Genomic DNA, 25716 nt, shown 5'->3' on the forward strand with positions numbered 1-25716 from the left:
GTGAATGCTAATTCACTGAATTCCTTAAAGCTAGAGCTGAACTGGTTTCTGGCTTGGGCAGAGATCACCTGGCACAAGAGGTAGGTACCTGGTAACATCAGCCCATTCCAGGGTTATCTCCTGGATTCATTTCGATAACATGAGCAGTGAGGTAGGTAGGTGGGGGAGGTTGGAGAGGAATTTTCCAGGTTCTTTCCCCAAATGGGTTTGCGTTTTTCTACCTTCGGAGAATTACATGGTGGGATGGGAAGTGTCTGCACATCTGTATGGAGCAGGCCTGATGGATTGATAGGTCTTTTCATATGTATGTTCGTATCTTAACCTGATTAAAATGAATGTGTTACCATCAGCGTTAATACAACTACAATTACAAAAAGCTAGGCTTAGTGGTCCAGGCTCAAACATAAAGAACGGTTAAGCAAGGTGCACAGAGCACTCAAGGCACATGAAACCCACAGCCCAACATGTGGCAGAATCTCTATGAAAGTTTAACTATATATATTTTCTATTCTGTTTCAACACTTCAGGTGAGAACAGTTACACAGGAGGCCTGCACTCTGCCAAAAAAAATACAGCTGAAGTCAAGGTCCAAGAGGAATGCTATAAAAAGGCTGAGCTAGCTGCAACGTGCGCTCTTCGCAATGTGTATTTTGCGGCCAAAGAGATGATCCCCAATTCCTCAACAGAAGCTCTGAATGAGTTGTGCGTGATTCAAGGTCTCACTGACCTGTCTGGACTTCACTCGGACAAGCTCGTCTCCTACAATGAGTCAATCGAGGAATTCCAGCAGGCCATCGCTGAAGTGACGGATGAAGGAATCCTGAAAAGGGCGCGGTCTAGTAACTGTTTCAGTATCCTGATCGATGAATCTGAAGACTGTTTCACTGAGCCGTGCTTGTTCCTGTACCTCCGAATCATTGAGCACGTTACAGGAGGATACGAGCCCAAAACATACTTCTTGGCGGTCAAAAAACTGCAGGAAGAGGTCACAGCAAAGAAGATCACGGCAGAGTTAGTTGACTTGCTCAAAGAGAAAGATCTAGACATGAAACAGATGTGTGGATTTGCAATTGATGGCACTGCTATCACAGCTGAATGCAAAAACAGTGTGGTCACTCAGTTAAAGGCACAGGCACCTGGGCTCTTATCCATCCACTGCATTGCTCATCGATTAGCTCTCAGCAGCGTGTCTGCTGCAGACACTGTCCCTTACCTGGTGAAATACCAACAAACTCTCGACTCTGTTTATAAACACTTTATCAATTTGCCAAAGAACAGGGATGGTCTTGAGGCCATTCAAAAAATACTGAGAGACACGCACAAACAGAGCAGCCCTTTCAAGGATATCTTTCCATCCAGGTGGCTTACAGTCAGAGCATCAGTTGAAGCTGTAATCCGCAACTTTGGCAACCTTGTCTCAGCACTCCAGAACAGTCGGTCAGCCAGAGGTGCTGGACTAGCAAAGACCATGTGCACCTACAAATTTTTGCATTGTAGTCACTTTTTGGCTGACATTCTCCATCAGATGTTCATTCTGTGTAAAAGTTACCAGACCTCCAATGTTGACTTCTCAATTGTGCACGCCCTGTTGAAATCAACGGTCACCACAATTAATAAGTTGAGTGCTGAAAGAACCGGCGAGATGCTCAAGAGCCTCTTGGCTGCACTGCCACCCAACATGTGGGATGACAGCCTCTCTGACTGCTCCTTTATATTTCAGAATCACTGGATAAAAGGAGGCCGCCGCCAGAGGACAGAGGCAGAAAGCACCTGTAGGACCTTCCTCGAAACTCTCACACGTGACCTTAAGGCCAGGTTCTCGGAAACCAAGGATTCAGCCACCATGACAGCGATGACTGCCATATTCGACCCCGCACATGCCTCCGACTCCAAGAACAGGCATATCCAAACTGTGACTGATTACCTGTCCTCACTTTCCGACGAGAGTGACAAAGACGATTTTGAGATGAGCTGCAAACAGGAGCTGGTCAGCTTCATGAACTTTGTAGAGTCTCAGCCTGGTGTTCATGCACTCACCAGCGCCAAGGATGTGTGCGAGCTTGCGCTCAAGCAGAAACTGATGTTTCCCATGGTCAGTTCACTGGCGGAACGGTACCTGGCTTTGCCGATTCCCACTGCAGATCTGGTGGGAGTGTTCAGCAGACAACACATGTTGAGGACCAAACTTGGGAACTCACTGACCAGCAAGTCGCTGGAGAACCTGATCAAGATCTCAATCCATGGTCCTCCAATCAAGGAATTCAACTTTGTAGCTGCCTATTCCAAATGGGCATCGAGTAAAGCCAACAGGCCAAAGCAGCAAAAAAGTTAGAGGTTTGCAGAGACTGTTAAGTTGTACTGGTTCTTGTGGTTTTTTTTAAATTGTTTGTTATAAGCAAGGAAGAAAAGAAGGGAAGCCTATTTGCTGGGAGAGTTCCAGAAATCTATCAGTCTTAGGAGCAGCTGCATGAGGCATAGATATGCCCTGCAGCAACCTAGGTTTGTTGTGAAAATATTATTTATCTTTGATTTTACCTCAATGTCCAGAGGATCTACATAACAGCGTATTCTGCAGTCAGCTCCCCCTGATGGCTTAAAAGGGAAATGCCTCAATATGCCATGGGACTGAGTCAGGTAGAACCAAATGCCCAAGATTATATCCCTGCTGAAGAAAGGACTTGCCCCATAAAATTGAGAACTCCACCAGGGGCACATCGAGAGGAAAATGTTAGAAAAAGAGTAACAGAGTTAAGAATTCAGCCTCCACATCAAAGGCATCATCACTTCCAGCGCTCCTCATCTTGACAGAAGCTTCCTTCCATCATAAGGTCAGAAGTGGCGATGTTTGCACAATGTTTAGCACCATTCGCGACTCCTCAGACACTGAACCAGTCCATGTCCAAATGCAGCAAGACCTGGACAATATCCAGGTTTGGGCTGACAAGTGGCAAGTAACATTCGTGCCACACAATGACCATCTCCAACAAGAGAGAATCTAACCATCGCTCCTTGACATTCAATGGCATTACCATCGCTGAATCCCCCTCTATTAACATCCTGTGGGTTACCAATGACCAGAATCTGAACTGGACCAGCCATATAAATACTGTGGCTACAAGAGCAGGTCACAGGCTAGGAATCTTGTGGCGAGTAACTCACCTCCTGACTCCCCAAAGCCTGTCCACCATCTACAAGGCACAAGTCAGGAGTATAATGGAATACTCTCCGCTTGTCTGGATGAGTGCAGCTCCAACAACACAAGAAATTTGACAACATCCAGAACAAAGCAGCCCACTTGATTGGCACCCCTTCCACAATCACTCCCTCCACCACCCATGCACAGTAGCAGCAGTGTGTACCATCTACAAGATGCACTGCAGGAATTTACCAAGGCTCTTTCGGCAGTACCTCCTAAACCCACAACCACTATCGTCTAGAAGGACAAGGGCAACAGACATATGGGAACACCACCACCTTCAAGTTCACCTCCAAACCACTCACCATCCTGACTTGGAAATATATCGCCGTTCCTTCACTGTCTCTGTGTCAAAATCCTGGAACTCCCTTCCTAACAACACTGTGGGTGTACCTACACCACATGGACTGCAGCGGTTCAAAAAGGCAGCTCACCACCACCTTCTCAAGGGCAATTAGAGATGGACAATAAATGCTGGCCTAGCCAGCGACGCCCACATCCCATAAATGAAGAAAATAAAGGCAAGAGATAAGGTGACACACTGAGTGGAAGACTGCAAAGTAATGCCGGCAGAGACCTATCCAGGATTGGTGTATGATGGCAATTTTACTTTTAAATCTAGCACACCAATCTATCACTGTTTCTGAACTTCCAAAGAAGGTTACAGAGGAAGGGGTTCTGTTTTCCTGGTTTGGAAAGCCCTCTTTCTCCCATGGAGACACAATTCACCACCCCCCCCACCACTGCTGAACTCCAGGGAGCACGTTGCCATTGGGTCCAGTTTAGGGGCAGGCTGGGTCCTGCTGGAGATCGAACAGCTAAATAAATGTGGCCTAACAACATAAAACATTAAATCACAATATGATGCAGCAGAGAAGACCCATTCAGCCCATCATGCTTGTGACAGCCCTTTGAAAGCATTATCCAATTAATCCCACACCTCCGCTCTTTCCCCATGGCCCTGTGATTTGGTTTTTGCATTCAAGTATTGCTCCAATTCTCTTCTGAAAGTTACTATTGAATCTGCTTCCACCAGCGCATTCCAGATCACAACAACTCACTGCATAAAGTAATTCTTCCTCATCTTCTGTGATTCTTCTGCCAATCACCATAAATCGGTGTCCTCTGGTTACCGACCTTTCTGCTAGAGGAAACAGTTTCTCCTTTTTTACTTTATCAAAAATCCTTCATAATTTTGGACATCTCTACTTAAAAAAACCCTTAACCTTCTCTGCTCTATGCAGAAAACCCCAGTTTATTAGCTTCTGTACGTATTTGTACTTCAGTCCTGCAACTCAAAGCATTGATAAATATCCTACTGCTTGTCCACCTAGGGACCATCCAACCTGTTAGAACATTGTTTTGCACACATATATGGAGTCGAGTAGGAACAATTCCATCCACCAGTGTAGTCCAGGTCCCATTAATGATCCAGATAGGCAATCATCAATAGTACCCTGGAGTACTTTAGTCTGCTTCGTTAGCATGGAAGGAGGCTATTCAGCTCATCATGTCGGCGCCAGCTCTTTGGCAGAATTATCAAGTTAAGCCCACTCTCCTGCTCTTTCACACAGCCCTGTAAACTTTTTTCAAGATTCCTGATTGGCTCAAAGTGCCAAGATTACTGAGTCTACTACCTGATGGGTCACATTGGAGCCAACTCAATCCCAAAGCAGCATGTGTACCTTCCCAACCCACCCTTTCCAGGGGTACAGTCACTAGTTGGTGGAGGTGAGAATGATTTAACAAGGAATGGAACAAAAAAGCTAAGGGATAACCATTTCAGCAGCATACTTGTCCATTTCAGACCTGTTTCCTATATCAAGGATCAACTGACACAATAGCATCCATACACATGGTACCATTAGGTGCCAAATCAGTGAAAGGATCTTAAGAACTCTTACACCCCCTCACACCCAGCTACAATAATTTCACCTTCCTGATAGGTAGGAAGTTAAAGAATGAGCTTGCATTTAATTTGCAACTTTCACGACCTCAGGATGTCCCAAAACACTTCAAAGCCAATGAAGTACTTTTGAGGTGCAGTCATAATTGTTGTAATGTAGGAAATGTGGCAGCCAATTTGTGCACAACAAGATCCCACAAACAGCAATGTGATTATGACCAGATAATCTTTTTTTAAAATGACTTTGGTTGAAGGATAAATAATGGTCTAGACATGGGAGAGAATTCCCCTGCTCTAATCTGAAATGGTGCTGAGGGATATTTAACATCCACCAGAGATGGCAGATGGGGGTCTCGGTTTAATGCTTCATCCAAAGAATGGTGCCTCCAATTCCCTCAGTACTGCAGTGAAGTAACAGTCTCTTGGGTAAAGTAGCAACCATACCTCTGGAATTGTACCTCAGAGTCAGGAAGAAAGGGTAATAAAATAAAAAATAAAAAGACAGGTGCTTCAAAGCCATAGCCGTGTTGGTTGTGGATCATTGGCGCAGATCCAAACACATTCGCTACCTCGATTAACATTATTCTAAGCATGGGTCATCCTGTCAGAGGCTGGCATTTTCTCACAGTAGCTGGAAGTGTTTCACAGGATCATTAAAAGAAAATGGAAGATGCTTAAAACCTTGTTGTTGAGTTGTTGTCTGGAATAGAAAAGATGTTTTAAAAGAAGGCTAATGTTTGCTATTAGGCAAGGACGCTGCAACTGAGTTTCATTTCAGACAGTCTGGCTTTCAAGTGGGTTGTCTGGAAAGTCCAATTGTAACTGCTTGCTGAAGGTTCAGTTCTTAAATAAGAGTTTTTTTTCCTTTCCCTGCTAACTTCCATACTCTATTATGTGTTGAGAAGCTGAGAGACTTCAGTTATATTCTCCTTAAAGCAACAGAGTTTAAAGAAAGATTTAAAAGAGGTGTTCAAAATTATGACAAAAACAAAAACAAAAATACCTGGAAAAACTCAGCAGGTCTGACAGCATCTGCGGATAGGAGCACAGTTGACGTTTCGAGTCCGCATGACTCTTCAACAGAACTAATTAAAAATAGAGAAGGGGTGAAATATAAGCTGGTTTAGGTGGGTGGTGTTGGGACAAGAAGAGCTAGGTAGAGGGCCAGTGATAGGTGGAGATAACCAAAAGATGTCACAGACAAAAGGACAAAGAGGTGTTGAAGGTGGTGATATTATCTAAAGGAATGTGCTAATTAAGGGTGGAAAGCCGGACAAGCAAGGTACAGATAGCCCCGGTGGGGCGGGGCGAAGGAATCGACAAAGGCTAAAAGGTAGAGATAAAACAATGGATGGAAATACATTTAAAAATAATGGAAATAGGTGGGAAAAGAAAAATCTATATAAATTATTGGAAAAAACAAAAAGGAGGGGGAAAATCGGAAAGGGGGTGGGGATGGAGGAGAGAGTTCATGATCTAAAGTTGTTGACTTTAAACGTCAACTGTGCTCCTCTCCACCGATGCTGCCAGACCTGCTGAATTTTTCCAGGTATTTTTGTTTTTGTTTTGGATTTCCAGCATCCGCAGTATTTTGCTTTTATCTCTGTGTTCAAAATTATGAGTGACATTGATAAGAGTAAGTAATGTGAAACTGTTTCTACTGACAGGAGGGTCAGTAACCAGAGGATACACACTTCATAAAAATTAGCAGAAGAACCAGAGGGGAATTGAGGAAGACCATTTTTTAAAAATGCAGTAAATTATAATGATCTGGAATTCACTGCCTGAAAGGGTGGTGGAAACAGACTGAATAGCAGCTTTCAAAGAGGGAACTCCATACATACTTAACAAGGAAAAATTTGCAGAGCTATAGGAAAGGAGCAGGGTGTGGGACGATTTGAATAGTTCTTTAAAATACAGGCACGATGGGCTGAATGGTCCCGTGTTGTGCAATTCTGTGATTCAATTAGGATTAATGAAAACCTGCAACAACTTGACTTATAGAGCATCTTTAACATAGTCAAATGTCCCAAGACACTTCACATGAATGTTATCAAACAAAATTTGGCACAATGCTACAGCAGGAGATATCAAGACAGGTGACCAAACACTTGGTCAAAGAGTTAGGTTGTAATGAGCACCTGAAAGGAGAAAGGACAGAAGAGGTTGCTATGTGCAAATTAGCTGCCATGTTTCCAACATTACAACAGTGACTACATTTCAAAGTACTTAATTGGATGTAAATCACTTTGAGATGTCCTGTGGTGGTCCACTACATAAATGCAAGTCTTTATTTTTCACACCCCTCCTGGTTGCTAGTTACAAATTAGTAATTGGCAGGCATTCACCTGGGGAAACTGAACATTAGGAGAAAAGTGGGGGAAACAGTTTATTGCTTTGGATCTGACGACTGAATACATGGGGCTAAAGGTCCTGGGGCCAGGGACAGTGTGGAGTAAGTGAATTGTCCATGCGAGCCTTGCTGAATTTGGAAAATTTCTCATTGGTGCTTCAGCCAGTTGTGGGATGCTAACACCAAAGTACCTTTATATAAAAAGAAACATTTTAGATTCCTTGGTCTTTTGCATGCAATTGAAAGGCTTTTAATCGGGGTCATTGATTTACGGGAACAGAATAAAGTCAAACTTGGTCTTTAATTACATAGGATTCCAGGATTTTTAAATTGGTGTTTTGGGGCTAGCATTTCATTATTCCATGAAAATTTAAAATCAATGGTCTTGCTTCTAAAATAGATTCTGGTGAAAGACCTTCACCCAAATCATTAACCTTGTTTTTATCTTTTCAGATCTGATGTGCATTTCCTGCATTGTTTTGTTATTTCTGATTTCCAGCATTTCCAGTTCCTTTACACTTGATTTCCTTGTTGCTGATTATCAAACCTCAATCTTTTGTTGCAGTCATTTTTGCTCCTCTTACAGGTTCCACTCAAATGGTAAATGCTTGGGGTTTCTTCGCCCTCCATGATTTATAAAATAAATGATTTCAGATCGTGGCTGAATGTTGCAGATTAAGGCCGAGTATCCTGTGGCTGCATCGTTACAGTTTCCCGCCTTCCCATTCCATTCTCAAAATCGATGGCTTTATCTTACCGTTAGTGTCTTTTGAATAACCGCACATGAACACCACCCCCCACATGACCACCGTTTGCCCATCCCCCCCCCTTCCAATCTTTGGACAAAATGCCAGAAATCCCAATCTCCATGGCAACTATGTTAAGTGCAGAGTACACAGCGAAAGGAATTCGCCTCCTGCTAAATATCACTGCCAGTTTGACAATTGAAGCAGTTTCCTGTCGGCTGTGCACTGCAGGAAGAAAGCATCGATGGCATTCCGCACACATGTTCTGTAAACAGGGATTAAACTCAGAGGTAAGCCCCCATTCTGTCCTCTTAATTGCTAGTATGAGGAAACTGGGCTCCACGGATAATAAGACGCATGTGTACCATTTTTTGTGGAATCATCAAGTCGTTGCTTTTGGCAGTCGCTCTCTTGTTGATAACATTCTTGTCTGAGTCAGAACATTGTGGGTTCCAGCCCCAATCCAAGACTTGAACACAAAACCTCAGACTGTTACTCCTGTACTGAGGGAGTGCTGCATTGTTGGAGGTCCTGGTCTTCAGGTTAGTTGTTAAACCTGAAGCCTGTTCAAGTGGATGTTAAAGATCCTTTCCACAATTCAAAAAAAATGGTACAGACTTCGCCACCGACCATTCTCACCAAAACACAAAATAGATGGCCTTTCACACAACTGATGTGAGATCTTGCTTTACACAAAATAGCTGCCTATTGTCTACATAACAGGTGACAGCACTTTAAATAATTAATTATACTTGAAGTGCTTGAAGACATTCCAATGGGAGGTGGTCACAGGTCTCAGGAGAAGCATAGCTAGGAGTTGCCAATCCTCCAGGCTTGACCTGGAGTCTACAGAAATTAAATACTGAACGCTAAGTTAAGTAACCCAGGAGAAAAATTATTTGGGCGTTAAAATACAAATTGTGTATTTTTTTCACATTTTCTTTGAACATTTTTGTGTTCATTAGTAACAAAAATATTGGAAATGGGACAGAGAAAAAGGCAGTTTGGCTGGCAGGCAAGGATAGATTTTGTATTCTTTCACGGAACGTGGGTGTCGCTAGCTAAACCAGAATTTTATTGCCTATCCCCAATTACCCTTGAGAAGGTGGTGCTGAGTTACCTTCTTGAACCGCTGCAGTCCATATGCTGTAGGTACACCCACAGTGCTGTTTGGAAGGGAGTTTTTGGATTTTGACCCAGCAACAGTGAAGGAATGGCGATATATTTCCAAGTCAGATTGGTGTGTGGCTTCGAGGGGAACTTGAAGGTGGTGGTGTTCCCATGCATCTGCTGCCCTTGTCCTTCTAGGTGGTAGAGGTCATGGGTTTGGAAGATGCTGTCAAAGGAGCCTTGGTGAGTTGCTGCAGTGCATCTTGCACACGGTACACACTGCTGCCAATGTGTGTCGGTGGTGGAGGAAGTATATGTTGGAGCTGGTGGATGGGGTGCCAATCAAGTGGGCTACTTTGTCCTGAATGGTGTCAAGCTTCTTGAATTTTGATGGAGCTGCACTCATCCAGGCAAGTGGAGAGTATTCCATCACAGTCCTGACTTGTGCCTTGTAGATGGTGGACAGGTTTTTGGGAATCAGGAGGTGAGTTACTCGCCACAGAATTCCCCGCATTTGATCCGCTCTTGTAGCCACAGTATTTATATGGCTAGTCCAGTTCAGTTTCTGGTCAATGGTAAACCCCAAGATGTTGATAGCGGGGGATTCAGTGATGGTAGTGCCATTGAATGTCAAGGAAGATGGTTGGATTCTCTCTTGTTGGAGATGGTCATTGCACTTGTGTGGCGTGAACGTTGTCCAGGTCTTGCTTCATATGGGCACGGACTGCTTCAGTATCTGGGGAGTTGCAAATGGTGCTGAACATTGTGCAATCATCAGTGAACATCCCCACTTCTGATGTATGATGGAGAGAAGGTCATTGATGAAGCAGCTGAAGATGGTTGGGCCGAGGACACTACCCGGAGGAACTCCTGCAGTGATGTCCTGGAGCTGAGATGACTGACCTCCAACAACCACAACCATCTTCCTTTGAGCGAGGTATGACTAGCCAGCAGAGAATTTTCCCTGAATCCCATTGACTCCAGTTTTGCTAGGGCTCCTTGATGCCACATTCATTCAAATGCTGCCTTGATATCAAGGGCAGTCACTCTCACCTCACTTTGAGAGTTCAGCTCTTTTGTCCATGTTTGAACCAAGGCTGTAATGAGGTCAGGAGCTGAGTGGCCCTAGCAGAACCCAAACTGGTCATCAGTGAGCAGATTATTGCTAAGCAAGTGCCCTTGATAGCACTGTTGATGACCCTTTCATGTACTTTACTGATGATCAAGAATAGACTAATGGGGCGGTAATTGGCTAGGATGGATTTGGCCTGCTTTTTGTATACAGGACATACCTGGGCAATTTTCCACATAGCCGGGTAGATGCCGTGTTGTAGCTGTACTGGAACAGCTTGGTTAGGGGTGCGGCAAGTGCTGGAGCACAAGTCTTCAGTACTATTGCTGGAATGTTGTCAGGGTCCATAGCCTTTGCAGTATCCAGTGCCTTCAGCCATTTCTTGATATCACGTAGAGTGAATTGAATTAGCTGAAGACTGGCATCTATGATGCTGGGGACCTCTAGAGGAGGCCAAGATGGATCATCCACTTGGCACCTCTGGCTGAAGATTGTAGCAAATGCTTCAGTCTTATCTTTTGCACTGATGTGCTGGGCTCCTCCATCATTGAGGATGGGGATATTTGTGGAGTCTCCTCCTCCAGTGAGTTGCTTTATTGTCCACCACCATTCACGACTGTATGTGGCAGGACTGCAGAGCTTACATCTACATTACACGTTGGCTGTGGGATTGCTTAGCCCTGTCTATCACTTGCTGTTTATGCTGTTTGGCACGCAAGTAGTCCTGTGTTATAGCTTCACCAGGTTGACACCTTATTTTTAGGTATGCTTGGTGTTGCTCCTGGCATGCCCTCCTGCACACTTTGTTTTAACCAGGGTTGATCCTCCAGCTTGATGGTAATGGTAGAGTGGGGGATATGCCGGGCCATAACGTTACAAATTGTGTTGTATAGAATTCTGCTGTTGCTAATAGCCCACAGGGACTCATGGATCCCCAGTTTTGAGTTGCTAGATCTGTTCAAAATCTATCCTATTTAGCCATGGTCGTGCTACACATCATGAGAGAGGGTATCCTCAATGTGAAGGTGGGACTTCGCCTCCACAAGGTCACTCCTACCAATACATCATGGACAGATACATCTGCGACAGGTAGATTGCTGGGGATGAGGTCAAGTATGTTTTTCCCTCTTGTTGATCCCCTCACCTCCTGCCACAGACCCAGCCTAGCAGTTATGTCCTTTAGGACTTGGCCAGCTCAGCCAGTTGTGGTGCTATCGAGCCACTTTTGGTGATGGACATTGAAGTCCCTCACCCAAAGTACATTCTGTGCCCTAGCCACTCTCAGTGCTTCCTCCAAGTGGTGTTCAACATGGAGGAGTACTGATTCATCAGCTGAGGGGGCACCGTAGGTGGTAATCGGGTTTCCTTGCCTACGTTTGACTTGATACTATGAGACTTCATGGGGACCAGAGTCGATGTTGAGAACTCCCAGGGCAACTCCCTCCCGACTGTATACCACTGTGCAGCCACCTCTGCTGGGTCTGTTCTGCCGGTTGGACAGGACATACCCAGGGATGGTGATGTCTGGGACATAAAAACATAGAAACTAGGAGCAGGAGTAGGCCATTCGGCCCCTCGAGCCTGCTCCGCCATTCATTATGATCATGGCTGATCATCCAACTCAATAGCCTGTTCCTGCTTTCTCCCCATATACTTTGACCCCTTTCGCCCAAAGAACTATATCTAACTCCTTCTTGAAAACATACAATGTTTTGACCTCAACTACTTTCTGTGGTAACGAATTCCACAGGCTCACCACTCTGGGTGAAGAAGTTTCTCCTCATCTCAGTTCTAAATGGTCTACCCCATATCCTCAGACTGTGACCCCTGGTTCTGGATTTCCCCACCATCGGGAACATCCTTCCTGCATCTACCCTGTCTAGTCCTGTTAGAATTTAATAGGTTTCTATGAGATCCCCCCTCATTCTTCTGAACTCCAGAGAATATAATCCTAACCGACTCAATCTCTCCTCATATGTCAGTCCCGCCATCCCAGGAATCAGTCGGGTAAACCTTCGCTGCACTCCCTCTATAGCAAGTACATCCTTCCTCAGATGGAGACCAAAACTGCAACACAATATTCCAGGTGTGGTCTCACCATGTCCCTGTACAATTGCAGCAAGACATCCCTGTTCCTGTACTCGAATCCTCTGGCTATGAAGGCCTACATACCATTTGCCTTCTTTACCACCTGCTGCACCTGCATGCTTACCTTCAGCGACTTGTGTACAAGGACACCCAGGTCTCGTTGCACATTCCCCTCTCTCAATTTATAGCCATTCAGATAATAATCCGCCTTCCTGCTTTTGCTACCAAAGTGGATAACCTCACATTTATCCACATTATACTGCATCTGCCATGCATTTGCCCACTCACTCAGCTTGTCCAAATCACACTGAAGCATCTCTGCATCCTCCTCACAGCTCACCCTCCCACCCAGCTTTGTGTCATCTGCAAATCTGGAGATATTACATTTAGTTCCCTCATCTAAATCATTAATATATATTGTGAATAACTGGGGTCCCAGCACCGATCCATGCGGTACCCCACTAGTCACTGCCTGACATTCGGAAAAAGACCCGTTTATTCCTACTCTTTGTTTCCTGTCTGCCAACCAGTTTTCTATCCATCTCAATACACGACCCCCAATCCCAATAGCTTTAATTTTACATGCCAATCTCTTAAGTGGGACTTTGTCGAAAGCCTTCTGAAAGTCCAAATAAACCACATCCACTGGCTCCCCCTCATCAGCTCTACTAGTTACATCCTCGAAAAATTCCAGTAGAATAGGAATTGTCTGTAAGGTATGATTCCATGAGTATGACTGTCAGGTTGTTACTTGACTAGCCTGTAGGACACCTCCCACAATTTTGGCACGAGCTCCCAGATGTTAGTAAGGTGGGCCCTGCAGGATCGTCAGGGCTGGGTTTGCTGTTGTTTCTGGTGCCGGGTGATCCGTCCGGTTTCATTCTTTTTCTACTTTGTAACGGTTTAATACAACTGAGTGGCTTGCTAAGCCATTTCATAGGGCAGTTAAGAGTCAACCACATTGCTGTGGCTCTGGAGTCACATGTAGGCCAGACCAGATAAGGATGGCAGATTTCCTCCCCTTAAGAGCATTAGTGAACCAATTGACAATAGTTTCATGGTCACTATTACCAAGACTAGCTTTTTAATTCCAGATTTATTAACTGAATTTAAATTCCACAAGCTGCCGTGGTGGATTCGAACCCATGTCCCCAGAGCATTAGCCTGGGCCTCTGGATTATTAGTCTGGTGATATTATCGCTACAACACTGCCTCTCCACTTGGAAGTTAGGAGGTAATCTAATGAACCAGGAGTGGGCAACCCGAAATATGGCTGTGTGCCTACCTATTCTTCATTTTGTATACAATGGCAAACACTAGACTGAGCCGGTCAAGGAAACTCCAACTTCAATTCCTGGTCTGTTATGAGTTAGTTAAGCTTAGCTAGGGTGCTCATATGGGCTGCACAACTATATTAATACTTCTGAGATAGGGAGGTGAGGGAAGAATCAAATGGGACGCCTGTTCCTGATTCAGCAACAGCTATTGGAAAGTGCACATGTGGACATCAGGTAAAGAAGCAATGGACAATAAAACAACTTAATCAAATATTTGATTCAACAAACTCTGCATCCTTAATCCAGTGCATGTGTTCCACTGTTGAACTTTCTGCATTCAATAGCACAGACCACAAATGGGACAGATTTCTCAAGCTACAGCTACAAATCCCAGCTCCATTTACACTTCATAAAAAACTTGGAAAGAAAGGAAGAATTGCATTTCTATAGCGCCTTTCACGACATCAGGATGTCCCAAAGTGCTTTACAGCCAATCAAGTGCATTTGAAGCGCAGTCACTGTTGTAATGTAGGAAACACAGCAGCCAATCTGTGCACAGCAATCTCCCACAAACGGCAATGTGATAATGAAAAGATAATCTGTATTAGTGATGTTGGTTGAGAGTTAAATATTGTCAAATCAATCAGGGAGAACTCTCCTGTTCCTCTTTGAAAAGTTGCTGTGGGATCTTTTCCATCCACTCAAGAGGGTAGGCAGGACCTTGGTTTAATGACTCAAATGAAAGTCAACGCCACCAAGAGTGCATACACTCTCAATACTGCACTGGAATGCTAGCCAAGATTTTGTGCTCAAATCTCTGAGAGCCCTGGTAAAACTAAAGTGAATGGAAATCAGGAGGAAAGCTCTCTACTGGCTGGAGTCACTGCAGGAGTTCCTCAGGACAGCATCCTGGGTCCAACCATCTTCAGCTGCTTCATCAGTGATCTTCCCTCCATCATAAGGTCAGAAGTGGGGATGTTCGCTGATGATTGCACAATGTTCAGCACCATTCACAATTCCTCAGATAATAAAGTCTGCATGCAACAAGACTTAAGTAACATTCAGGCTTGGACTGATAATTGGTAAGTGACATTAACACCACTCAAGTGTCAAAACAATGACCAATTTCAGCAAGAGAAAGCCTAGCCACCTCCCCTTAACATTCAATGGAATTCTGTCATCAAACCACACAGTCAACATCCTGGGGGTCACCATTGACCAGAAACTTAACTGGGCCAGCCACATAAACGCTGTAGCCATAAGACCAGTTCAAAGACTGAGAATTCTGTGCTGATTAACTAACCTCCTGACTCCCCAAAGCCAGCACCAGCTACAAGTCAGGAGCGTGATGGAATACTCTCCACTTGCCTGGATGAATGCAGCTCCAACAATACTTAAGAAGCTCAACACTATCCAAGACAAAGCAGCCTGCTTGATCGGCACCCATCCACTAACGGTACACCATGGCAGCCATGTGTATCAGACATAAGATGCATTGCAATAGCTCACCAAGGCTTCTTTGACAGCCCCTCCCTAACCCACAACCTCTACCACCTAGAAGAACAAGGGCAGCAGGCGCTTGGGGAGACCATCACCTGCAAGTTCGCCTCCAAGTCACACATCATCCTGACTTGGAAATATATCGCCGTTCTTTTATCGTAGCTGGGTCAAAATCCTGGAATTCCCTCCCACCACATGGACTGCAGCAGTTCAAGAAGCCAGATCACTAGCATCTTCTCAAGGGTAATTAGGGATGAGCATTAAATGCTGGGCCTTGCCAGCAACTGCCACGTTCAGTGAATGAATAAAGAAATAAAACCAGGCCCGACAATGGATACCTGCCAGAACACCCGAACATCAACTCTGCAACCAGATTAACAACTTGAATAAAGACAAACAGAAATTTTAAACTCTTGTTCAAAGTTTCAAGCAGAATTTTTTGTTTTTTTAATACACAACAATTTTTAGCACTGTTTCCAAACAGCAATGGTTTAAAACAGCACAGAAACAAAATTTAGACCTGGAGCTTGTGGCTGAGCATCAGACAATGCTGTCAGAGTCGGCCACTAGATGGTGCCCCAAACAGCAAATAAAACAACTAGAAACTTCATTAATATCAGTTTAACTTTTGAGTCTTGAAATTATTTTTTTTCAACGCTAGCGAAATCAAAATAGGTAGTAGAGGTCATATAGTAATACACCCTCCTGGTACTGAATCACTAACAGTGCAATCAGAGAGGATGGTTATATTCTGAAATGTAAAAGTGGTGCTGTAACAGAAGCAGACGAGCTGATCCCTGAAAGGGAGGGGAAGGGGGACAGGGAGGGGGGAAGAGGCAGGAAAGTGGTAGGTGGAAAGTGGCGGGGGAGGGGAGAGGAAAGGTGGTGAGGAGAGCGGAGGGGCTGTTAGTCCCCCAGGAAGGGAGCAGTAATCTGGGTCCAATACCCAGTTGTAACAAAGCAACATGTTCACTAAAGGCTGTGACTGTCTCGGGGTCTCCCAATATTTCTGGTCCCCAGTGGAGCAGACAAGCCAGTTCTAAGTAGTGGGGCGTTGGCACCATTCATGCTAATACCCATTGCCCTGGGGATCTGGGACAGAGTCAATGTCAAGCAAATGCTCTGTGGCACTTCAGGGTTTAAGGAATTCAGTCTCCAAATAAAATATTAAGCATGTGTTCACTTCAAATTAACCTAATATGACCAGGGTGTGCCTATTTAAAGTAACTGTCAGTTTAGCTCAGTTGGTAGCACTTTAGTTCTGAGTCAAAGGTTGTAGATTTAAACCACTATCATCAGTCAGCATACCAACCCCTCTCCCAAGAGGTTTTAATTTTAAAACCTCCGTGAGTGCTTCGGGATGTTTCACCATGTTCAGCTATGACTTTAAATCATGAGAGCAGGAAAAGGCGGCACAGGTTCAAACAATTAAAAGACAATTTTAGGATTGTTATCAGGAGGTTTCTGTTCACACTAGGAGTCATTAACACATGGGGTGAACTTCTAGACAGTGTAATGGAGGAAAAAATCCTGGATTTATTTAAGGAACGATTGTTGCAAACAGGGGAAATATAGGATGCCTGATGAATTAATTAAGATGGGCCAGATTGCCTTCCTCACAGTAATTGTCCCGTGATCTTTTAATGAAAGTGCAAATTTTTATTGTTGAAATGTTCTTGGGCCCAGCACTATGCCTTAAAGTTCTGGTGCTCTGATCTCTCCAATGATTCAAATGATGTGGTACACAGCTGTATAAAATCCCAGGCTCAATCCCTGATCTGCGCTGAGTGGCAGATTTCACCCAGAATGGCAGCAGTGTCTCTGTCCGCAGGATCACAGTCATTATTGGTATCCACAAATCCCTGATGTACAAGTTTGAGTCACGGGGACGGGTGAAAAAAAGTTTGGACTCAGCAATGATCCCCAATCACCCTGTGATTCATTCGCCTACCAACACTCACTGTCTCATCTCACACAGGGAGAATAATCGAGTAATTGAAATACTTGAAATCTGTGTCTATCTGTACAGAATCAAACCCTGCCCGAGGCCAAGAACTGGGAATAAAAGCAAGATACGAAGCCTTAACAAGGGTTCCTTAGCAATGCAGATTAAGTCAAATAGCATTACACTCCTCATACTGCACTTACTTTTCCAGAAACTGCTGCAAACCTTGTCGTCTTCTCTCTATACCTTCACTGTCGTTAACTTGGAAAAATGGTTTCTTGCCTGGAAGCTCTGGGAGAGGTCTGTGAAAATAAAAACAACAGGGAATTTTGTACACAATCTGTTCTGAAGCAGAGTCATTCGAACTCGAAACATTAACTCTGTCTTTCTCTCCACAGATGCTGTCAGACCTGCTGAGTTTTTCCAGCACTTTTTGTTTTTGTTTCAGATTTCCAGCATCCGCAGTATTTTGCCTTTATGTTAGGGAATCTTGTACATTTTGGTAAAGGAGAATGCGACAATCGCTTTGATTCGTATATTATCAGAATGTCATGACTGGAGTGGGGCGAGAGATGGAGTCACTAAACGTGCAATTAGAAAGGATGTTTGAATTCTAAAACAAAAAAGATTTAATAGAAGCAGGCAAGCTGGACTCCAAAATTACCCAGGTTTCAGAGTGAGGAGAAGGGTTGGAAGGAGGAAAGGAGGGATGATAGTCCATAAGAAGGGAGTTGCAATCTGAGTCAGCGCCAAGTTCTGGCAAAGCAGCATGTTCAATACCGGCAGGGTCCTCAAAGACTGTGAATGTCTTTGAGCTCAATGCAAGTGCCACTGATAATTCAAATCATGAATGGAATCAGTTATTTTCCCTCTATAGCTTGGTTCAGTGCAGAGCACTTTTGCCTGAGTCAAGAGGTTGTAAGTTCAAGTTCCACTACAGAGACTTGAACACATGCTACAAACTGATGCAATCAGTACCAGTACTGACAGAGTGCTGCACTGTCAGAAGTGCTGTCTTTTGGATGAGATTTTAAACTGAGACACCATCAACCTTATCAGGTGGATGTACAAGATCTCACGGCTCTGCCAACTGAGCCACATCTGACACCATGAGGTATCAAGTGACTTGTCCTCCCACTGGTAGCTCAAACTCCAGTGGGGTCAGTAGTGGTCGGCAGGTGTGATCCCAAAATTATTCTCGGGATAGCATGCCATGCCTTTTTAGAGGGACTTGGTTTCCAAATCATCCACCATTCTACGTGTAGCTCAGCGCTGTTAATTCTAGTGCTCTGTGCCACGCGAGTAGTAGTATTCGGAGCAGCACTTACACCAATCCAGAATTCTTCTGGAGCCTGCGCCTCAGCCACACAAACTCACGATACCGTCTTCGCACACAGGAGGTCTTTACAGTAAAAGCTTTACTGTTTGTCTGAAAGAGAGCAGCAAATGGCCTTTCAGTTAACTTTGTTACTGTTTGTTAGTCAAAAATAACAATCTGTACTCCCTCCTGCCACAGAATTCTAAAACGATACAGTAGGGGAAGGCGGTCATTCGTCCCATTGTGCCTGTGCCAGCCCTTTTAAAGAGCTAACCAATTAAGCCAACTCCATGTTCTTGCCACATAACCCTGCAAATCTTTCCCCTTCAAGCATTTATCCAATTATTTAGCCCATTTAAGATGGAGATGAAGAGGAATTTATTCTCTTAGAGGGTTGTGTATCTATGGAATTATCTACTCCAGAGAGCTGTGGAGGCTGGGTCACTGAATATTTTCAAGGCTGAGATAGACAGATCCTTGAACTATAGGGGAGTCAAGGGTAATGGAAAACAGGGAGAAAAGTGTAGTTGAGGCCAAGATCAGATCAGCCATAATCTTATTGAATAGCAGAGCAGGCTCGAGGGGCCATATGGCCTGCTCCTTTTTATGTCCTTATGTTTAATTCCCTTTTGAAAGTTATTATTGAATCTGCTTCCACAGTGTGTCCAGATCACCGTAACTTGGTTTTACACAGCATAAAAATTTCTCCTCAAGTCACCGCTGGTCCTCTTGACAATTACAGTGTGGTGCTAAACACCTTTACAGAGCCAAATGGTTTTAGGTTCAATCCTGGGTCTTTACTGAGTCATCAGAGCCAAGCTTGGGCAAGACTGGGGCGCGGTAATTAACCCCAACACCACTAGCTTTAGGGGCAAGGAAAACAGGCCATGGTGCCCGCTCCTGATCACAGTCCAATGATGCCTGCTCGGATGTGCACAAGCATGGCAATAACAGGAGCAGACTCCAGGTGCTGCTCCTACCCTCCGGACAAACATGCGATAACAAACTGCTGCTTAGCTAAAGTACTGATGGTACTTGCCATTTATGGAAATATGCCACAACAGCAAGAGCCAACACATTCATTGCTTGGGGGGCGGGGGGAGCGGAGAAGGTGATGGGAAGAAGTGGCAACACACGTTGAGAGTTGAGTCATGGAGTCAAGACAGACAATTTCAGTCCCTGTTTTACTGAGTTTTTGTATGCAGAGACCAGAGCAGAGTCACCAGGAATGCTACCAAGTGGACATAGAAGCACTCATGGAGAAGAGAAGTAGGATGTTGCTAAGAAGAGATCCCATCAGAGGCGTAGAGGTGCCCCACAGGAGAAAAACTACCAAGGTGTCTCCTCTCTGGACTGAATTTGTTTGCCTCCCAATAACCAGCTTGCAGCATGGCAGAGACCTGGGACAAGCCTGCTAACACACACGACTGTGATTGATGAAAGGCTAGGGTCAGCGTGAACGGATCACAGGGAACACAGAAACAGAAGGAGGCCATTCAGTCCCTTGAGCCTGTTCTGTCCTTCAATCGGATCATAGTTAAGCTGTACCTCAACTCCACTTTCCCAACTTGTTCCATATTCTTTGATATCCTCACCAACTTGAAATACATCAATCGCAACCTTAAAATTTCAATCGACAACCAACATTCACAGACTTTTTTGGAGGATGGAAGGGAAGAATTATAGATTTCCACCACTCTTTATGTAGAATAACTCCTTCCTGATTTAACTCCTAAATAACCCAGCTCTAACTTTAAGATTGTGCCGCCTTGTTCTTGATTCCCTGATCAGAGAAAATAAGTTTAAGTTTGGATTGTGGCTCAGTTGGGAGCACATTGACCTGAGTTAGAAGGTTTCTGGTTCAGGTTCCACTCCAGAACTTGAACATAACAAGATAAGGCTGACACTTCAATGCAGTACTGAGGGAGTGCTGCATTGTTGGAGGTGTCATCTTTAGCGGGAGACAGTGGCATAGTTGGAATATCACTGGACTAGTAATCCAAAGGCCCAGGCTCATTAATGCTCTGGGAACGTGGGTTGCTGGTGGAATTTAAATTCAATTAATAAAAATATGGAATTGAAAGCTAGTCTCAGTAATGGTGAGCATGAGAACTATCATTGACTGTCATGAAATGTCTTTTAGAAAAGGAAATCTGCGATCCTTACCCAGTCTGGCCTATATGTGACTTAAAATTACAGTTAACCAGTTATGTGGTTAACTCTCTTAACTGCCCTCTTGAATGGCCAAGCAAGCCACTCAGTTTAACGGCAATTAGGGATGGGCCACAAATGCTGGCATTGAAAGAATAAATAAGTAAAAAAATTTACCCTATAAAATCCTTTGAGCATTTTAAACACTTGAACCATATCCAAGCAAACAACACGCACCATACTTACATAAAGGAATATTTTATAATCCACATAAGGACTCCAGGAACTCTGGTCTTGGATTCTTGGATCCTGCACTCGCACAGTGATGAATTCCTACCAAACACAATGTTTCAGTCTTAAACACATCACAAACTGAAAGGCTTTGTAAAGCTACTTCCCCCTCTGTAACATCACCCATTTCCGCTCCTGCCTCAGCTCAACTGCTACTGAAACCCTCATCCATGCCTTTGTTGGTTCTAAATTCAACATTTCCAATGCTCCTCTGGCTGGCTTGACACCTTTAAACATGAACTCATCCAGAACTCTGTTGCCTGTATCCTAACTCGCACCATCTCATTCGCCCATCATCCCTGAGCTCACTGACCAACATTGGCTCTGAGTCTGGCAATACCTCAATGTTAAAATGCTCATCCTTGTTTTCCAATGGCTCTTTGGCCTTTACTGCACCCTGTTTCTTTAACCTCCTCCAGCTCCCAATCCAACAACTCTCTGATATCTCTGTGCTCTACCAATTCTGACTACTTCCGTATTCTTGATTTCCTTCACTTCACCACAGCCGGCCGTTCCTTCAGCTGTCGGGGTGGTAAACTCTGTAATTCAATCTCTAAACCCCTCTGCCTCTCTCTCCTTCTCTAAGACACTTCTTAAAACCTATCTCATTGACCACAGCCCTGATAGTTCCTCATGTGGCTCAGTGTCCAAATTGTTTGATAACACCCCTGTGAAGTACTTGGAATGTTTTACTGAATTAAAGACACCATATAAATGCAACCCTTAGTAGGAGATCTAAATAATGCAATAAATGTGGCCTTTTTAATACCTTTCAAAAATATTCCTCAGTTACTCCTCAGATTTTGTGCCATTCTCCAATTGAGTGAAACTGTACTGTCAATGCTGCTCTCTAACCTGCAGCTAGGATCTGTACTAAAGCCAGAGAATGCTGAAAATACTCAACAGAATAGGCAGCATCTGTGGCAAGAGAAAAAGGAGTTAATGCATACTTGGCCATAAAGAGACAACTCTGAAACTGCCACTAACACTTGGACTGGGCAGTATATCATATGGTGTGGATTCTGGAAACTGAAATGAGCTAAGTTCCACTTTCACCATTTCCCATGTGGCTAAAACAATAATTAGGGTATTTGTTGAAACACATTATTTGAAAAAAATTCCTGAAAAAATTACAATTAAAATACAGAAATTACAAATAAAATGTAACTTTTTTATTAGTTCATGGAATGTGGGCATTGCTGGCTAGGCCAGCATTTACTGCCCATCCCTAATTACCATTTCAGAGGGTATTTAAGAGTCAACCACATTGCTGTGGGTCTGGAGTCACATGTAGGCCGGACCAAGTAAGGGTGGCAGATTTCCTTCCCTAAAGGACATTAGGGAACCAGATGGGTTTTTACAACAATCAATGGTTTCATGGTTATCATTAGACTTTTAATATCATATTTTTTATGGAATTCAAATTTCACCATCTGCCATGGTGAGGTTCGAACCTGGATCCTGAGAGCTTACCCTGGGTCACTGGATTACTAGTCCAGTGACAAAACCATTACAGCACCGCCTCCCCCCTCCAAACTAAAATTTAGATACAAAGAAAGTCAACTTTCTTTTGAAGATAACGGATAGAATCAGACTGGTCTTGAGGTCCTGAAGGGACAAAAACTGACAACTGCTTCCAGAACTTAAGCAGCATTGCCACCAGTCTCATCTGCATGAAAAATTTTTACTCAAGAGGATTTAAAACACGAACTAGGAGGCATTCTGATCACATAAATAGTTCACTTAACATGTGGGTTGTGCTAAATCTTAATGCTGGACTTCTGGAGCTAGAGTTTTGGTGGCGGATTAAGATCAGAAAAAAAAAATTGGTTGGATATTGAGTGTGACCTTGCAGAATCATGTGGTTTTCCTGTAAATTGAACTCATTACCAATAAGTAGGTTTTATTGTGTGTTCCCATATTGACTCGGGTTATGACTTGGATACTATCACAGTCTGATTCTCCTTAATGTGACTGGTTTCAAATTTTATTCTGGCAAGGCCAGCATTTATTACCCATTAATAGTTACTCTGAGAAGATGGTGGAGCTTGTTTGGTCACTTCAGAGCCAAATGCAGTTTCCTTCCCTAAAGAACAATAGTGCACCAGTTGGGTTTCTTACAATAATACAACAGTTTTGTGATCAATTTTTATTTCCAATTTTTCTTCTGCCAACCCTCATGGTGGGAATTGAACTCTCACTCCCTGGCCTTGGGTTACTAGTCAAGTAACAGAACTGTTATGCTACCTAACCCAGCACTTGAACTATGTGAGCCTGCATGTTGTGCACTAGATGCAAAACCAACACTCACAACTTTCAATAACTACACACATATGTACCACAACTGGATTGTGAAACCAAGTCACCTGATAGATAAGAATCAAGCATCAGTTAAGCAGCAATGTGAGTGAAAAATGTGCGATTTTAAACTGTTTGGTCAGAGACTTAATGTTAATCCTACAGTCTGTGGGATGAGGAATGCCAAACATGAATTTGATAAACGCATTTACCTTGCACCAAGAACAACAGCTACTTTTAAAGAAGTAAAAAAAGTACAAGGACCTTCACAGGAGGGTTATCAAACAATAATTGACACCAAGCCACATAAGGCAATATTAGGGCAGGTGATCAAAAGCTTGGTCAAAGAGGTAGGTTTAAGGAGAGTATTTAAGGAGGGGAGGGAGGTAGAATAGGGAAGTTTAGGGAGGAAATTCCAGAGCTTAGGGCCCAGGGAATTTGAGGTACTGCTGACAACAGCAGACTGATTAAAATTGGGGATGTTGAAGAAGTCGGACTTAGAGGAGTGCAGTGATCTTGTAAGGTTGTAGGGCTGGAGAAGGTTACCCAGATAGGGAGAGGTGAGACCATGAAGGGGTTTGAAAACAAGGATGAGAATTTTAAATATGAGACTATGGTGGGCCAGGAGCCAGTGCAGGTCGGGAGCACAGGGGTGATGGGTGAACAGGTCCAATTTAGGATACAGACAGTAAAGTTTTAGATATAGCTTTGTTTTCACTCTTACTTAGTCTTCCATGAGTTTGTATGGAATGTGAGATACATAATAAATGTAATTAGCGAGCAGTAAAATAGGTGGGGCATTACAATTAAGCTGTGTTACTGGGCTAGGTATAGGGGATTGTTGGGAAACCATATCTTCAAGAACTATATTTCCTTTTAAAGTTTGGAAGAACGTTACATTATTTGGACACTTGGGAACTGACCTGGATTTTATTTTTAAAAAGGTCATAAGTTCACCTTGGGCTGTGAGCAAGCATGCCTTTTCCAAGAAATCACATGACTTCAGCTAAATGACCAGCATGGCACTTGAGAAGAGCTATTTGCGTATTTGAACTGTAATTACATTAATTGCTGGAAAAAAAACTGTTTAAAAGGCAAAGGCCCTGGTGATTTTCTGGAAATCACCTGATGGAGATGAGTTTTATGTTCTGAACTTGTTTTTTTGAACTCAGTTGGGAATAAACCGAGAAGGGGAAAGCTGCCCAACTTGCGCTCTCCTTGCCTTGCCTGAAATACAGTGTGGTTATCAGTATCCAGTGAGGAATCCTCATCTCAGTGGAACTTGTCTGTATTTGGAAACCTGAGATGCTGAGACAAGAGGGAGATCCCAAGGATTGATCTGGCTCTATTCACCTCCACGCCGTTGGTGAGAACCTTCAGCCATCTACTGGGACTAGCGATCCATCTTCACATGAAGGAGCACCAGATCGACAATGTTGAAACCCTGCAAACTTTATCCTTTTCATAAAGTTTTTCTTTAACCGCCAGTCTCTGCAGAGACCCTATTTGTTTGTTTGTGTGCGTGTGTGTTTGTCTGTTTTGGTGTATTTTAAAAGGGATAGATAGTTACACTTCCAGATTACAAATTGTGTGTTAACCAGTTCTTGCAACTTGTTTTTAAAAGAAGTTTCATTTTATAATAAATCAATCATTCTGAGTTTATTGAAAGAAGCCTGATTAAAGTCTCTTTTAATCTGGGTCCACCAGTAGCGAAGGTAAAGAATTGGCCATTTTGGTGAGTGAATTAAACATTTACACTTAGTGTACATTTACTTGTACATAGTGCACTTAGTAAACATTTAGTGGTGCGGCCTGTGGAGTAGCGGGGCTAGATAAACTACACATTCCTCCCATCCTGCTCATAACAGGATACAAAACAGTGGGCCATCCCGACTGCTGTAAACGCCATAGCAAAGTGTACGACATTGAATGGAAACAAGATCAGGTTCAGCTGTTATTATATCAAATTACATAAAATTTACAGTACAGAAACAGGCCTTTTGGCCCAACTAGTCTGTGCTGATGTTTATGCAGCACACACCTCCTCCCATCCTACTTCATCTAATGCTTTCTGCATATCCTTTTATTTCATTCTCCCTCCTGTGTTGTCTAGCTTCCCCTTAAATACGTCTCTGCTATTCACCTCAGCTACTTCAAGTAGTAGCAAGCTCCACATTCTAATCACACTCTGGGTTTCTCCTGAATTCCTTATTGGATTTATTAGTTAGAAACATCTTTTTTATGACTATCCTATTAAATCCTTTCACAATCTTAAAGCCTCCAGTAGGTCAACCCTCAATCTTCCCTTTTCTAAAGAAAAGAGCCCCATCCTGTTAATGATTTTCACTATTAAATAGCTTCCTTACATTCATGATCTGAGCTTACTAATGAAGTAGCCACCACTCGGGTGTTGTACTAGAGGGCAGACATTAGCATTAATGGAAATCTTTTAATTGGAGAAAATT

The 25716-nt window shown here is 43.6% G+C and overlaps 1 protein-coding gene and 1 long non-coding RNA gene across 4 annotated transcripts in view; one reads left to right on the forward strand and one right to left on the reverse strand.

The window, feature by feature from the left end:
• The window catches only part of LOC144667884 (sorting nexin-11-like), a 117181-nt gene that overhangs the window by 81978 nt on the left and 9487 nt on the right, over positions 1 to 25716 (reverse strand). For 2 of the 3 annotated variants that reach the window (XM_078529456.1, XM_078529457.1), the window contains exons 5-7: positions 20909 to 20995; positions 18522 to 18622; positions 17397 to 17495 (exon numbers count right to left, since the gene is read on the reverse strand). In XM_078529456.1, the coding sequence (XP_078385582.1) occupies positions 17397 to 17495; positions 18522 to 18622; positions 20909 to 20995 (287 nt within the window). Of the gene's footprint in view, positions 1 to 727; positions 974 to 17396; positions 17496 to 18521; positions 18623 to 20908; positions 20996 to 25716 lie in introns of all 3 variants that reach the window. The other variant, XM_078529458.1, reaches the window with a different exon arrangement.
• On the forward strand, positions 8385 to 24922 carry LOC144667888 (uncharacterized). Its single transcript, XR_013573392.1, has 2 exons — positions 8385 to 8491; positions 24424 to 24922. It is a non-coding gene; the product is annotated as an uncharacterized LOC144667888 (long non-coding RNA).

Source organism: Cetorhinus maximus, chromosome 25 (assembly GCF_964194155.1).
Source record: "Cetorhinus maximus chromosome 25, sCetMax3.hap1.1, whole genome shotgun sequence".
NCBI lineage: Eukaryota > Metazoa > Chordata > Chondrichthyes > Lamniformes > Cetorhinidae > Cetorhinus > Cetorhinus maximus.